Source organism: Podarcis vaucheri (genome assembly GCF_965113315.1).
Source record: "Podarcis vaucheri genome assembly, chromosome: 3".
NCBI classification, from domain to species: domain Eukaryota; kingdom Metazoa; phylum Chordata; class Lepidosauria; order Squamata; family Lacertidae; genus Podarcis; species Podarcis vaucheri.
In genome coordinates, this window is record NC_138761.1 from 122,153,244 (window position 1) to 122,170,864 (window position 17,621).

Sequence of the window (17,621 nt, forward strand, 5' to 3'; positions counted from 1 at the left end):
TTGAAGGGGAGGGGAAACCAATTTGGTGTGGGTGTGTGGCATTGTTTTTAAAAATGAGTAAGACAAAATCTAAACAGTTAGAGGATATGGAGAAGCTGGAGGGGGAACTAAATGCCTTCATGTTTAGAATCTCGTTACAGCTAATATCCCAAAGGTGAATGGGAGTTCAAGTGTTATAAAAGTGATATCAAAATACCAGGGATACCCGAAGGTGGGGGTTAACAAGATGAAGGCGGAGATGCAAGAACCATCAGCTATTTTTTACCACTACTTAAATTCTAGATTTTAACAGAACATTAAAAGCTAGCTTTAGAAGTAAGCTGCCTTGGGTTATTAAAGCTCATAAAGTTCTACCTCACTGAATGCCTTTGAACTTTACCGAGTCCCACAAGCAACTGTGACCTTTCTGCCCTTTCGACAGGTAATAAAGTTTACAGCAATTCCACACCAAGCCATGTACCAGGGAGTGGCCATACTAGCAGAAAGAGCTAGGGAGGCAAACTCCAAAACCAAATAACTCACATGTAGTATGAATGGCCAGTGGCCTACAGTTGAAAGCGTGCAATTTAAATTTACCTTTATAAAGCAACATTTGTCCCCCCCCCCAAAAAAAAATGTTCAATTGTGTTAAAATGACTAATGTTGTAGCAAACCAATGTTGGCTTTGTTTTAATTCCCAGCCATTCCCAGTGTGAATTCTCGCTTAAATGCTTGGTGATGAACATCCTGGTAAATGGCTTGTTATGTTCGTGTGACATGACTACAGTTACTACTAAGGACTTGCCTGCTCGGTTGGACTGGTCTATCATGGGCTGAACTATTCTTCTTCTAGCATTAATAAACCTGAAACAAGAAAGGAGAGTGAACTGTTATCGGAGAGTGAACTGTTATTTAAAAAGAGCATAATTGTTCTTTGCGCAAAACTTGCTAGATGGCAATGTTTTCCTTCAGGGTTAGTCTATGTGTAGATCCAAACGCTGCAAAACCTGTAACCTCTGATGACCTTAGAAAATACAAGCTTTGGGTTGTGAGTTGATTTACGTCGGCCTGCTTTTGCCACAGTTGGACACTTCCATTTCATCTTTTCATGGGGGAATTAGCGGTGTTTTCAGGAAACAATACAAGCACTACTCTTTTCAAATCAGATAAGGCTAGTAAAAAAAATGGTAGGGAAAGAGATGTATACCCATAGAAGCATTAATTCACCTTGCCTCCCACACCCAACCCAATTAGAGATGTTTCTCTAGCAGGTTCTCTCCCCCCCCCCTTTGCAGTTTTTATCAAAACCTTTCCAGCCTCTTGCAAACATAATTCTATTTTAATGCCTACTATTAAGATAATGAACTGTGATGGCAGCTCACCATCAAATGAGAACATGTCTGGAGTTTTATCACCACCAGCTCACACTACTAGGGACCCAGGAGCAATGCATTCCTAGCAGATTCTGTGGCACAATTTCTCTCTCTTTGTGCTCTTTATGCAAAGTCTGAGGTCAAGGTGAGGTCACAGCTATACAGCAATGGACCTCATAATTCTGCTTCCTTCTGCTAGGCTTGAACATTTACAGCAAACATCTTGTTAATTTGTAATTACTGTAGCATTGATGAACCAAGAGGTTGTGGCGGATGACCTGGTTCAGATTAAAAGTAGGGAGTTAAAAAAAAACAAAAAACACCACTTGAACTTGCATCCTGAGCATTTTGCCTAAACCATTAGTTCTGAAATTGTTATGGAAAAGATAATACTTGATTCAAATGCAAAGTGATAATAGTTTATAAGGGCTACACATAGGTTTGTAATATAAAAAATAAAGCTTAAATCAAAGCTTAAATCAATAATCCATGAGGGAGATCAATAACATCAGAATCTAATGCTGAATTAGCTGGTTTCCCCTGCCCCCCTGATGAACACCACTCAATGCTTCTGTCCTTTAGCAAGCATGAAAAGTGTGCTAGAGAGCAGAAACAGTGGTGCACTGGCCTTCATTTCAATAGTCAAATCTGATAAGGAATAAGCCTACTTTTTCAAACAGGACATCGAAATTTCATTCACACATAAATCTGTATTTTTTTGTTGCTGGCCATTCCACATCTAATTTAAGGGCCAATGGTGATGGCCTTTTAATTTCTCTTTGCTACAGCCATGGACCTCATAATTCTGCTTCCTTCTGCTAGGCTCGAACATTTACAGCAAACATCTTGTTAATTTGGTTGGGATCCTTAAGCAGAGTCCCTTGCAAATGTCTATGAAGAATATTATTATTAAGCTACCAGTTCCTTCAACCTACAACACTACTGGCTGGTGCCTACTGAGACTGGTAGGACAGAAGACAGAGAGGCCAGCAGTTGGTAGAGCCAACTAATTCATGTTTTCTCCCCATCCTTCTTCACTACCAGTTCAACAATGGGAACACTCAGGAGGAGGAGCCAGTGCTGCTAAATCCTGGACTGGATGAGTGTAAGAAGACAGGCAGGTGGGGACTAGCTGAGGGCAGAATGAGAGTGGTGGGGCAGTGCACTATGCATCCCCATAGACCAGCCTCTTCTGTATCCAAATATTTCCTGAAAATGAAGTGTAAATCTATATATCAAATGAAATTTCTGAAGCAATTTGCCTTCTTAGGTTTTGCAAACGTGGTAAGTGTTATTGGAACCCTCACCTCACTGTTGAACATTACGGATGCTGGGAAGGGTCAAAGGTTCATATTGTTCCAACCCAGTAAATGCTCTGAACTTATCGCTAATATAGACACTTGATACTTTAGCAATCTTAAAGGGGGCATGATAAGCATGTGATGCTTCTTAGGTAAAGTGTGTCATGGAATAAAAGCATACCTTTTTAAACTTCTTAGTTCATAAAGTGATTTATAATGAGAAATGAGAATTACTACAAGTATGTAGAAAGAACATGCACATATATGTTTCAGATATCTGTGCTGCACCACTGTGTGTGAATTTATTTGCACTGATCTTTATCCTAACACAAATTCTGAAAGTGAAAACAATTATCTTAAAATCATTTTATAATGACAATATACTGAGCATGAAAATCAGACCTATGAGCAAAGGTTATAGTAATTCTCTTTTCCTTTCTCATTATAAAGCACCATGTGAAATAAGCAATTAAAATTTTCTACCTTTCCCCCTATTCGTTATCTTACACCATGACCAATTAGAAAATTGTTTGCACTTCAGAAAGTCACTTTCATACAAACCCTCAAAGGACAACTACAAAGAAGAAAAAGTGTTTTACTAGAAGCCCATGGTGGGTCTTTAATTTTTGCAGGTAAGTTACATTTATCCTTGTGAAGCATTTGGCCTGATCCTGTTAGAAAGCTTTCCCTGCACATGGATTGCTCTATGTCCTGAGCCCAAAAGACAACTAAAGAAAAGTTCATATGCAAGGGCAATTAGCTTGCATGTGTACGACTCCTTTTGTGTTTGAAGGCGCACCATTTTCAGAGAGAAAAGCATAACGGAAGCATGCCATTCTGTATGGACATTTCTCCGCTGACTGGTGCTCCCAAACTCCTATCCCAGCACCAGTTGCCCATTAGGTTAGGTTGAGTGAAAGGAAGAAAAGGGGCTGGTCATTCAAGGTGCCTGCTTTCCATGCAAAAGATCAACGTTCAGCGTCTTCATTCTAACCTCCCTTGTCAACACTGACCATTTGTTGGGCGGGTCTACTTCTTTGTTCCTAAAGCTATGTGACAGCAGCAACATATACAGAATTTTAGTTTGTGCTTGCAGATCCCTGGATTGAGCCTACTCATTTTCCAACGTCAATTTTAGCCTTCACAGAATGAGGCGAGTAAACTGATGATAACTGCTGACCCCTCACCTAGGCACAAACACCACCACAGCTCAGCTTAGTTCAGCCCTGTGTGCATGTTCAGATGCAGTTTATTTCTTTCATAAAACTTAATATACCACATCATAGTAAAAACAACAAACAGCAATAACCCTCAAAGTGGGGGTGGGATTGTGTCCTCTGGCTCCAGAAACCTGCCAACCTTGCTGTCTGACAGCACCAACCACTTGTTCATCAGGCTCAGGCATGCAGCGAGTGCTTACAAGATGGCGCACACTGACCACTAGAACAACAGAAGGCAATTCTGGCAAGTAGACTGAACAGGAACTGCAGATCCCCTACGTAAGAAGCAGGCCCATTCTCATCCCACTACCAGAAGAAACTGAGTCCCTGCAAACTGTAACATAGTGATGGTGATTGGATGGACGCTTACACTGAGTCTGGCTACTTGGGCAAGGGCAGTCTCTTGCTTCATGGCTGAGTTTTCCTTATCAGGGCAGCTGTACGCTGCAAGTGTAAGCCACCCCTTTCAAGCAGTGGCAGTTGGGTAGTTTGAATTTAGGGTGGGCCAGAGTCCCGGTGGTTGTGACGGGGGTCAGGTGGCAGGCTGCCTGCTGCACTGCTAATAGGTTGAAGGAGAGAGAGCGCTGAGAATGCTTTATCACACAACTTTCCTTTAACGAAAATCAAAATCATATTCTCAGTGCAGTGGACAGGTTTGGGGTAGTCATCCAAAACTGGGGAACATTTATCCAGTAGCTGGGACAACTCTTACTGAGGAATATCATCTAATAAAACCTAGAATGCTCTATTAAGAAAAACTAAAATATTTAAAATGTGTGTTTTACTGAAGATTTTTTTTAATTGTGCATTAAAGCCACCAATAGGACTGCCCCCTCTAAAAAACTTGCATCTCAATAAACTCTTGTCTAGTATTTCCTCTAAATCATCCTATAGAAGATCTAACAGCAACGAAACACAGTCACATCCATGTGCCTCATGTTTCTTTAAATATGTTTCACACAAACACTTCATAGTTATCTTTTCCTTAAGTATTCTCATATGGATTTCATGTTTAGTAGCTATTCTGAAAAGCAGCCATGTGTTTGGGTGCCTTTAGGGTGATTTCAGAGGAAAGAACATTTTCCTTCTGGGCAAAGTAATAAAATGACATTCTTGCTCCTCCCCCTAGAAGTCAACTTGAGGTCAGCTCCCAATCCTTGTATCTGTTTAAATAAACTGGTCCAGCTGTTTGTTTCCAAAATACCCTTTAACCTTCTGTTCCATCCTCCCTGTCTTTGTAACAGAATACTTTACTTTGCATCATAGTAAATTCCATGCCACTATACATAAAAAGTAAATAAATACGGTACCTTTATGAAAGGGTTTCTTCTATTTACAGTTCAAAATATCCCATTACATTAAAAAGGGAATCTTTTGCTCTGAGAAAACTCAGTTCAGTTTCAGCATATTTATAATTCATTTTCATTTTAAAAAAATCATTGATAGTTTGAACTTCCCCCCTTAATGACAAAACATATATAATATTCCTTCAAAGTCTTCAAAAATCAATTAAAACAGAGAGCCTAACATTAATTTTCTACCCAATCTCAAGGGCTTGACATGGGTCTCAATGTATCCAAATCTTATTTCCTCTTCAGAAACCCAATGAGGTCAAAAGTCATTTAATGAATTTCATTGCTAAATTCACATTTTAACTTAAGTGTCCCAAGTCCAGATACAACTCTCTATCCACTGCCTGCCAATGGATAAAGTCCTGTTGCCTTTAACGACTTATTTCAGTTTCAACACAAAGTCAAACGACTCCAGTTTTAAAAATGCAACTACAGATTTTCCTACACGGAAAGCACTTTTGTGTAAGAAATGTGTGAAAATCTCATGTAGACTCAGGTTATGTGTTACAATCGCAAGCACGTATCTGTCAAGGTGCATTTACCTCTACACACATGCTTTGTCTGTTGACAAAGCTGCTGCCATGTAGAATTTTCCCCTCCAGCCCAAAGACCTCAAACGCTATAATTAGCATCAGCTGTTAAACAGCAAGATAGATGTATCATAATATTGGGAAAGTTATATTTTCTGGCAATCTGCCAAGCAGAGCCAGTTGCATCTATGTCTTCCTTTTGCATGTGTTGGGATCCAAAGATAAATGACAAGGAACGAATAAAATAAGAACCATCCCTGTATCATAGCAATCGTTGGCTTTTCGCTATTCTCTCAATGGAAGAAGGATCAACGTTTTCAAGCAAAACCCATCCTCCCAGGAACAACAATTTTTTGCATCAATGTCATTACAGATTTTGTTCTGGTGTTTTTCCCCCCTCCCCCACAATGCCACCAAGTCTAACTCCTTCCTTCCTTCCAAGGGTCCCTCCATTGTGAGAGTACGCATCTCTGGTCACATGGATAAGATTCAGATCAAGACTCAGTGATGCAGCAACCTGCCTTTGAACTTTGACCTTCAGCTCCGCTGCCTCCACTGTGATGTACAAGTTTTGTTTCCTCTAAATGAAAGGCAGCATAACTAGCAACGACAAAGGAGAGCCCCACCATTCTCTCCGTCTGAAAATATTTTAAATGTTACGAGCTCGAAAGCGAATGTTTTCACAGGGTCACAAAGCCACTCTAAGAGACACAATTTGGTAGTCCCGTAGTGCACCCAGGGTGACACTTTTCACATAGATCTCCCCTCTTTCTATCTTGCTGTAGCAGTCCTTCCCTCCCTTCGTTTTTTCTTCTTCCCCTCATTCTGTAGCCATTTGCATCGCTGGCTGAAGTGAAAAATCACCTCTCTTGTCTCCTTTGGAACACAGTCATTTCACACTTCTGTCAACTGAATAAAACAAGGCCTTCCCTTGCTATCAGTGTCTGCTAAAGTCACATTTGCTCAACAATCTTGACTTATTTCTCCTAAAACGTATACTTGTTCAAATAAGGCTTTGTTAAAAAATAAATAAATAGCACTCTCAGATTTTAAAGGAATGTTTAAGGTTAGATTCTTTAATCCTTTCCAATACATCTTCACAACCAACCCAGTATTTTGAACCTCAAGCAATGTGTTGGAAATTTCACACCAAAGACTGAAGTGGGGGGGGGGGTGGCCAGGGGTTTGCATATTAACAGTGGTACTACTAGGAGTAAGTGGCAAAACATGTTTCCTCCCCTCACAGTCAGTTGGAAACCATTTGTAGCATATGCAGCTGCAAGTTTAAGGAGAATCAGGTGCAAAGAATCAAAACCCGTTTATCATTACATGTTCAGTTTTTTTTAAAGCAGCGTAGCAATTGATACGGAAGAAGAAATAGCAAGAACCCCGCGTAAACAAATAAGATAGTCTCCTAAATGGGCCATGCAATTATTTTTATATTTATACTTTCTAAAAGCATTGCTTCTCTTGTACTTCTAGCCTCTTTTCCCACATACACAACATTACAAAACTTTTGAGATGGGCATATCTAGCAATACAGTCCTTCCACTTACTAGTTCTGGCATATTAACTGGTACAATAGAAAACAATTAAAGGAATATACTCAGATTTTAGGTTTACTGTTAACTTTATCTTAGAAAGTTACTTTTGTAAGACATTTTGGCACCCAAGACAAACCAAACCAAAAAATGACACACAGCCCTTCTCCACCAGGGAAGAAGTGGTGGGTGAATATCTGCACCGGGAACAAGTGGAGAGGTAGGGGGAGAAAGATCAACATTGCGATCTGCTGCTTCTGTGGACCCTGCAGCCTGAGGCGGTCGCCTTACCAGGCCACATGGGTGAAGCAGCCCTGTTTGTAACTGTTTCCTTTTTAATTTTGCAGAGCCATGGAGCCCATCATAATCATTATAAAATATTGCTAGTTAGTGTCTTCCCAATTGTAGCCTTCAGTACTTTAAAATGGGAACCAAATCTTAAAGGATCTCTAAAAGCAACCAGTAGAAGTTCTTTTTTAACTTCAGTTTAGCTGCCAAGCCGATTATAATCTTCAATTCTATGCTTTCCAGTCATCCCTTATTTGTAAAAGTAAGTTCTTAATCTAATGAAAAGAAAGTTGATTCAATGTAAACTTAAACCGTATGAAGTAATGCTTGGCAATTTTTCTTGGTTTCTACCGCTTGCAAATAAAGACAGTTCAGAACTATAAATGTGGTACATCATTTAACAACAAAAGGGAGGCAGGAAGGGAAGACAGTCCCCTCTCTGCTTACCACCCAATTCAGAAACAAAATATTGGAGTGTACTAAAACCACAGTAAGTCCATTAATCAGACTTATGAGTGCATCTAAAAGACTTATCTGGAAGCACTGGAGTATTTGTCAATTTATTATACACGGGTGGTTGTTAAACGTTGTGTAAGGCATTTAAGAACAAACTACAAATAAAGCTGTATGCAAAACTCGTGATGAAAACCCACTAATTAATTTGACAATTTGATGTAAGGTACTAATGAAAGCAATGTGCTGCTCTGCAATTTAGTTTTAAAAATAGCTCCTGACTTCAAGTGTTACTATGTGACCCTGCAATTGTATTCATGCTGTGGATTCAGAAGAAGTTTCTTTAAAGCTGGAGAACATTGTTTATATTCTCTCACAGGCACAGCCAGATAATGTACCGAGCATATCAAGTGTAGAGATGGAAGGGATGAATATGAGATCAGGTATGTACACCCAATATGTATGCCTGGAGAATCCTGGCTTTTACGAGTCAGGCATGTAAGAGACATCTTTTGTCAGTGCCCTTCTTGATCTCCTTTTGAACACTTCAGAAAACTTTTCTATCCCATAATTCACTTTCCCCTCTAAATTCACCCAAATGCATAGCTCTGGCACTCTGGAGAATTGTGAAGGAGGGTCAAGGACAACATTATTTGCACCAGACTGTGGGGAAAATATAGCCTCTTATGTAGCTGCATTTGTCATTGTTAGATTTACTTCCACTGCACACACAAACACGGGCTCAGGCTCTTTCCCCACCAACGCAGTCCTCATAAAAAGAAGATCAATAATAGATAACAATAATAAATAGCAGTAAGTGACCTCCCCAAATCCTTTTCCTGTAAAGCTAAACAATATTCCCTGGTTAGCCTTCAAAAATTTTGTAGTAGTGAAAGAAGCATGCGCGCGCACACACACAAATTCCTCAACATGGTGAAACAATAACAGGAATAAAATAGGGAAACTGGCATATATGGACATCTTTGAATGAAGATATGCCAACAGGTGATCCATGTAGCCTGGTAAATACAGTTGCCAAAACAAACTCTTCATTATTGTAAATGCTGCTCTAAGGTTAATTGCTTAAGATTAGACTTGCCACAGCCTAAAGATCCACGCATAACAAAATAACATGTTAACAGCTAAAAATTGGATCAGCAGAGCAATGTTAACAGATTTTTCACACTTTGACACTACATGAACAGCACAGCTAACAATGAGCTTTGGTTTCTGGCACAAAAGTAATTCTCATTTCTTTCTTATGATGTCCTGTTCTGCAGTAGAGAGGAGACCATTCCCTTTAAAAAGTTGTTTGCAATTCTTTCTTTCCAGTCCTTTTCACTAATACCACTTAACTACTATCTGGTCTGAGGTGATGGACTCAGCTGTCTTTATCTGAGCTTGAGACAATCACAAACACTCCTGCAAACTGGTGCCAAGATTGTCATGGCATTTTAACAACAGTGTACATCTTCTAGCAGTTGTTTAGTTTATTAATTGTTTTTATCAATTTCTCACTTCTTCAAGCAGCTTACAACAACAACATCCGTAAAACAGAGAAAAGCAACAATTAATAAAAGGAATATTGTATCAAAATAACTCATGTTATGCTTGCAAAGCTGTTGCTAGGTACCCAAAGAAACAAGGGGAGGATCTGGCCTCAAGGTCTGGATTAATATCAGGGAGGAGTAAAAGCCTGAATCAGAAGCTCATGTTATACACCCTTCGACTTTTTATTTGGAACATTATGACACCGATCCAAATAATTTGTACAGCATCAGCAGCTGTTAAATTTAACTTTGTGTAAATAGTTTTAAGTGCATTTTTAACATTAATGTTATTTAATGTGAACAGGCATGGGGCAGGGGGAGAGAGATAATGTCCTTACACTACACTGAAATACAATTGTAAAGTTCTCATTTGTATTCTATGAACTTTTCAGGTTTGATCTGAAAGTTGAACACTGTACAGAATGTTCTCTGTGTATGCAAAACAACTACCACTTATATTTGTTCTAGAACCATAGTTCCCAATGTGGGGCAATTCAATTTTTAAGGGGGGCAATTTGAGAATGAGTTAGACCAAGTTAACGCCCTTTTAGGGTTCCTCCACATGAATAGGAGTTCACTTTTTGAATAATAAGAATTATATATCATGGGGGGTGGGCATCAGGATTTTAGAGATGCTTAGGTATGGCCAAAAAAGGGGTTGGGAAGCACTGTTCTTGAATATTCAAACCATTTCACATTTATCCTCTTGCTGTGGTGCTTATAGCGACCCTGCAAGGTAGATTGGTATTATTAATCCTAGTTGCAGATACAGAGCTAAGGCTGAGATTAAGGCAAAGTAGCAAGTTGATGGAAGACGTGAAACTTGAACCAGAGATTCTCTTGGTTCATAGCTATGAGTCTTAGCTACTAGGCTACACCAATTCTTTGGTGTATTGTTTGTGCACGTGTAGGTTCTATGAGAAATTCTAATTTCTTGTTCTCAACAACAGGATTCCATCCATGTGTCCTGCTGCTTTGATATGAACCCAAGGATGAAAGGGGGAAATGTAGGGAAGGTAGCAACACACCTGAGGTGAAATGCACATACAGCACATGCAAATGAGTGTGCCAATGTCTGCAGTGGGAAAGGAAACTCTTCACTACTGCGAGTGCATCTGCAAAAGGACATCCAGCAGAGTTCCTCCAGTTGTAAACAACCTGGTGAGTTTAGGTTCTCCTTGCCTAAAGGCTAAATTATATTTTACTTCAGGCATAGCCAAACTCGGCCCTCTAGATGTTTTGGGACTACAACTCCCATCATCCGTGACCACTGGTCCTGTTAGCTAGGGATCATGGGAGTTGTAGTCCCAAAACATCTGGAGGGCTGAGTTTGCCTATGCCTGTTTTACTGTGAGAAGACTGCAGCCTACCTTGTATACAAAATCATTTTTATTTTGGATCAACTCAGTATGGTGAAAATGATAGTAAGTACAGTGGTGCCTCGCAAGACGAAAAGAATCCGTTCTGTGATTCTCTTTGTCTAGCGGTTTTTTCGTCTTGCGAAGCAAGCCCATTGACAGATTAGCGGATTAGCGCTATTAGCGGCTTTTAGCGGCTTATCTGCTGATTGGATCAGCTGATAAGCGGCTTAACGGCTTAGAAAAGGGGGGGAGGGGAAAAAACCAGCAGGAACTCGCAAGACATTGTCGTCTTGCGAAGCAAGCCCATAGGAAATTCGTTTTGCGAAGCACCTCCAAAACGGAAAACTCTTTCGTCTAGTGAGTTTTCCGTCTTGCGAGGCATTCGTCTTGCCGGGCACCACTGTATAAGCCAGAGTATTGATTTACTGAATGCCCATCCTTTCCTGCTTATTTGGATACATTTCAATTAGTACTGCCCACAGATGTCTGTTTGGAGGGATGCATGTGACTGGATACAAGTTGGATTCATGCCTGTTATTGCTCATGCAAATGACTGGTGAAGGGAGATGTCGAACTACTATTGCAGAGAGGTAGGGTCAGCCCAAGACATTTTGACACCTGATGAGAATGACAAGATGGTGCTCCCCCTGCAGGGGAGGAGTGAAGTTCTACACTGGGGGAAAGGGAGGGGGAATCTAATCAACCTATTCACCTTAAAGGGCAGCCTCCACCATTTTATCCTTAGGGGTAGGAGAAGACCAGCAGTACCTCCTCTTCACCAAGAGACCACTGAGGAGGAGGCAGATCTGGGTTACCAGGATTGTGCCGCAGTCATTGCTGCTACCTGGGCAGCCGCAGTGGCTGAAGCATTCATTAGACATCAGATCTGCTGGCTCTGTGGATCCTGCCGCTTGAGGCAGTCACTTCACCTTGCCTCATAGGTGGGCCGGCCCTGCAGAGAGGGTAGGATGCAAGACAGCCTTACATCCAGGTCATATAGTTTCAGCCTAAAAAAACCCAAACGTAACAGCATGCATTTGGTAAATACCACATCTCCAAGATACTATTCTGGGGCATGGTATTGAATTGGCATTGAATTAATAAATTATATATTTCCCAGCTCTCTGCTTTTGACCTGGGTGTAGTACTTAATGCTGGAGTACAACCTTGGTACACAGACTACCCTATAGAGATGAGACATGGCCAAGTTTATCTAACACTGAAAATACCTGCTGAATATGGCTAGTCTGGAGAGGCCATTATGCCTGAAGCCTTGCAACTTTATGTCATGATCTGTCCTCCTTGAGCCAATCTGTAAGTATTACAGAGGTCACCACCTGTACCATATGTTACCATAATGAGTGGAGCAGGATTAAGGAGGTTTACAAATCCCTCTAAAGCCTAAGCGAGGAAGATGTAGGGTTTTTTGAGGGAACCATAGCTACAATAATGGTCATAAACTCGATCACACAGCAACAAAACCAGAGGCAAAAATACAAAGCTGGACAACATGTATCACCAAAATTATCTTTTAAAAAATTGCAACTGTAATATTAAAGTAAATCATAAGATACAAGCAAGTAGTACCAATTCCTGCACACCAGAATGTCATTATTTGATTTTGTTTTCATATCACCTCCTTTCAGGGTGGTGAAATAACTATTTTAGGTAGTTATCTTCATGTTGATTTGGCCATTTGCCATCTTTCATGGTCTTTCAGTGGCCCTGAATTTAATAGTATTAACAAATCCAAGCTTAGTAGATCCTTTTATACAGACCAAAAAAATGACAATCCAACTAGCAACAGAACTGCCATTTAGCTACAAATCTTGAAACAAATGAAAATCACTTTAAAGGTATTTCCTAGAACTACATAATTACCTCAGACATTGTGTCAGTCCATGCTTTGTGTTAACCAGAGAATGCAAACCATAGCTTGGGCTTCTAAACATTAATCAGGCAAACAATCGTGTCAGGTTCCTGCATGCTTTCATTGTCCAACCTCTTAGTTTCGTAAGTTCACTACTCTTTGTACAGCAGCCTTTGGAGGCAAAGAAATGGTTGTAAAAATGGCTTGTTGATACCGCAGCAAACCATAGATGACACATACGGGCATCTCCCACTTACGTGGGGATTCCATTCTTGTGTACGGCGTGTACTGTATACATGCAACCATTATAGTGGGGAACATCATCTACAAAGCCTGTAAACTTCCTCTAAACTTCTGGAAACCCATGAAAAAAATTTTAAGAGCCAGCAGCACTTACCAGCCTAGTACTTCAAACTGTGGTTTCAGATTATGAGTGGTCTGCTGATTGCAAATCATGGTCTGCCAACTCTGACCTCACCCCTCACCACAGGTTACACTGCTTTAACCACAGTTTGGTCTTAGCCTTGAATTAAACATGTAAACCTGAGAAGTAGTGCGGTGAAAGGGAGGTTCTTTATCTCTACCCAATACATTGTATGGATGTTGGGTGTTAGAAGAGGGGTTGCACCTCTGGTGAGGGACACATCATGTTCCTTCTGGGGTAGTATGTCCACTTTTTATCCCTACCCTGTACTCAGCTCTCTCTCTGCAGCTCCCAGAAGCTGTCAGCATGCGACAGTGGCCACACCCCAGGAAATGGCTGGCTGGCTAAACTAGGAGAGGATAGCCAATGGGTCTTAAACCCCCTGTGAGTTAGGGACTTCCCCTGCATGTGAAGACAAGCTCTGGCAGATTGAACAGACGAGACTAATAGTGGATCCAACAGCCAAGAAGGCGGTTTCTGCATGTGCTGTAGAGGGGCAGATGGGGCTGGTCAACCTAGGAAAGTAGTCTGTCTAGGAGAAGGAAAACTGATACTAAATCTCTACTGCCTTGTATGATATCTTTGGGAGTAGAAAAGTAGGAAACCCTCAAGCTAATTCCGCCGCTCTTCCGGGTCAAAGGAGCGCCCGCGCGCACATGCTATTTCCGGCGCTCTTCTGACCCAGAAGTTGGTCCCTGCTGCAAGAAAAAAAATGGCGCCGTGAAAAAAAAGCACAGAATTCCCACGCCGATCCACAGAACGGCCATGGGCCGGTTCCAGGAAGCTCATGGGCCAGAAACAGCCCATGGGCCTTAGGTTGCCGACCTCTGAACTAAACCATAGTTTTACTTAGTATATTGTCTGAACCCAGGCTCATAGTTTATCTCCTCCAAATCTTTGCTCTAGCTTGTGGTTTGACTGGACCGAGACAAACCATGAGTCTGGGTTTGGGTGATATGCTAAGTCAAACCATGGTTTAGCTCACAGCAACAGGACCAGAGAAGCAGCAAATAAGCTATGATCCCCTCTCTCAGAACCCCTACATCTGCACTAAGCCATGGTTTAACCAGGCTACATTGTTGCAACAATTACAATTGATATTAAAGGATCATATTGTTACACGCTTCCATTATAATTTTTAAAGTATACATTATTTACACTGGATCATGTTGAGGACCCTCAAAAGTGCTTCCTTCCTACATGCCTGTAGCTCTGTTTTGTTTCTATGAAGACAAAATTGTTTTATCCAGCAAGGAGGCAACATCTGCCCATTTTTAATATTTCAGGCTGACTTTTTAACCACTCAAAATGCAGTTTCTTTTATGTAGGCTCAGCCTGAAGCAAGTTTATGATGTAAGTGAGAGAGAGGGTCTCTGAGGGAACAGTTCTCTGTTCACTGGCATTTCAATTCTCAATGGCTAATCACTACACAGCAGTCTCAATAACTGTTGGCACAAAATAGGTGGAGATCAGGTCTCTCTAAGCACAAATATGCCAGGAAGACTTGTTCCAGATACCAGCTTCTCTGCAATATTATACATCCTTTTAAGACTGATTTTTGTTATTGCTTAAATTAGAAGGATTCTATCCTTGATTTTTTGCAAATGTGGTAGAGGGATGGCACTACAATAATGAATATTTTTATACATTCTGGATTTAGACAAAATAAATGAAAGGAATAATTCTGTTCTGTACTCCTAACAGACCAGAATAAAGACACTGTAAAAACATCCGGGGGGGGAGGGAGAGAGAGACAAAGAATTAGAGTATGTTTGAAAAGAGAGTTTTAATATTATCTCTATGAAACTTGAAAGCAGATCAGCTATGGAATATTATTCACATTCCTACGACTGTCTGGTCCCTTTACCTTTACCACTGTTACTATCATGAAAAGAGATAAAATGCTGAAGGAAAAATTAAGTCTAGGTTCCAGATTTTAATGTGTAAACTTTTACGTACTGTATATCACAGCTGGCATATATGTGTATATTCTGCAGATGTGATTACTGATAGGAGGAAGGTAATGTCTCCTTCCTTATAAATGTGTTTCTGTAAGAACAGATTTGTACATCTAACTGTTTTTGGTTTATATGTTAAAATAATTAGCTACCTATTGCTAACACAAAATGGAAAAACCTCAACAGTAACTATGTCATGAATCCTCAAACCCTTTATTATTTACAACTTTAAAATGCAGTTTATAGGACTGTGGCGCCTCTGTCCCTGCCATCTTTAAAAAATGCAAATTACTTATAAAGTACCTATTTCATTATAAATACGTATTTTGATCTAAGCTGCTCCTCAATAGCGTGTGTGTGTGTGTGTGTGTGTGTGTGTGTGTTCCTGCAATTGCTATGACCATTATGGTCAAAACACCAACAATAAATGAAGCATGACCCCCATTTTTATAAAGTACATCAGTAACAGAATTAAAGAATTCAGAAAGGATCCAGTAGCTAAATGTTGGCCCAACACAGGTTTTCATTCTATAGACAGGGGCAAAGCACAGAAGCCGAAATCATAAGTCCACTGGCGGAGGAAGAGGAGTGCGGGGGGAGCGCACCACCCCTGGCAGCGCGATCCAGTGGGGTGCCATCGCGGCTGCCCCTCACCCGCGCAGGCGGCATGCCATGCCCCAGGATGCACGCCGCACCCCTGTGGGCGACGCGCCCCGCCCCCGTGACATGCACTAACCCCCCTCCTACTCTCTGCCCCCCCCCGGTGCTGGAGCATGAAGCTCCACCACTGCTTAAACCTTACTGTTGTCTTATGCCCAAGAATAAAGGTGCACATTGATGTTCAACTCACAGTTCAATCCTATGCCTATCCAGAATTAAATCCCACTATGTTCAGTGGGATTTAATCCCAGGTAAATTTCATGGGACTGCAGCCTCAAAGAGCCTTCAAGTACTAGTGAACCAGTATCCTCATCTGCAGTTTATATTTTCCTAGCAACACTACAGAGTTTTGCATTCCCCCTGGCACTATCCCGATTTAAAAAAAAAGAGAGGAGTCAAAGTGAATTATTTCTTAGAACTAACTGCTTAAAGCTACTTCCTTGCTTAGAAATACAGCAAATCACAGAAATTAACTACAGTTTTGGCTTCTGTCAACCTGTTACATTTTAAAACAATCATTTGGGAATTAAGGTTACAATTTAATAATAATAATAATAATAATAATAATAATAATAATATTTATTTATTTATTTATACCCCACCCATCTGGCTGGGTTTCCCCAGCCACTCTGGGCGGCTTCCAACAGAATATTAAACAGAATAAAACTTCAACAATTAAAAACTTCCCTAAACAGGGCTGCCTTCAGATGTCTTCTAAAAGTCAGAAAGTTGTTTACAGTGGTGCCCCGCAAGACGAATGCCTCGCAAGACGAAAAACTCGCTAGATGAAAGGGGTTTTCGGTTTTGCTTTGCTTCGCTAGACGAATTTCCCTATGGGCTTGCTTCACAAGACGAAAACGTCTTGCGCTTTTTTTTAAAAGCTGCTTGAAGAGGCGCAGTTGCGACGGACCGTGCTTCGCAAGACGAAAAACATCGCAAGACAAAAAGACTCGCGGAACGAATTATTTTCGTCTTGCGAGGCACCACTGTATTTCCTTGACATCTGGTGGGAGGGCATTCCACAGGGTGGGCGCCACCACTGAGAAGGCCCTCTGCCTGGTTTTAGAACACTGGGGGATAGGCAGAGTTTTCATTTGCCATACAATGACCATTAGGTGTACGAGAAATGTTAACATATTTATATTTATATATATATTTATTTATATTTATAGAAGAGCTTCATATATTATCCTCTGTGCTGAGGCCATAAAAGTGTTAGTTTTCAGTCTGTAGATCTAGTTTTTATATATATCTTCATATTTTACATCATACTTTGCTAGAGAGTGTCTGTCAAATCAACTGCTTCACTACTAAGCTAAGCTATATTTTTTGTTCTAGATCAGAAACCAAAATAATAGCAATTTACTGCTCTAAATTGCTTAGTTTGTATAGGGTCATATGCGTAGCCTATAAACAGACATTTTAAATATGCAGTTGCAGTTAAAATTCTTATTTAAAAGTCTTATTAATTTACTGTCTTCTCAATTTTAATCTTGGGTTTAACCTATGTCTACCAGGGGTCTCCATCCTTTTTTGGTCCAAGAGCACATTTGGAAATCTGAGAAACTGTTGTGGGCACCACCACAAAATAGCTGTCAATAAATCTTCCTTCAGCCAAAGACCTGCTTGAATAGGAACCTTTCCACCTAGTTCCTAAAGGTGTATAATAAAGGCCAGGTAAGGCTTCCTATGGAGAGCATTCCACAAATGGGGACCCACTGCAGAAAAGGACTGTTCTTGTATATGTAGAATATAGAATGG

General features: G+C 40.6%; 1 protein-coding gene across 4 annotated transcripts in view; it reads right to left on the minus strand.

Moving 5' to 3' along the window:
* Positions 1-17,621, minus strand: part of MEIS1 (Meis homeobox 1) — a 153,346-nt gene that overhangs the window by 5,712 nt on the left and 130,013 nt on the right. For all 4 annotated transcript variants that reach the window (XM_082216434.1, XM_082216432.1, XM_082216435.1 and 1 more), the window contains one exon: positions 785-843. In XM_082216434.1, the coding sequence (XP_082072560.1) occupies positions 785-843 (59 nt within the window). The remainder of the gene's footprint in view (positions 1-784; positions 844-17,621) is intronic.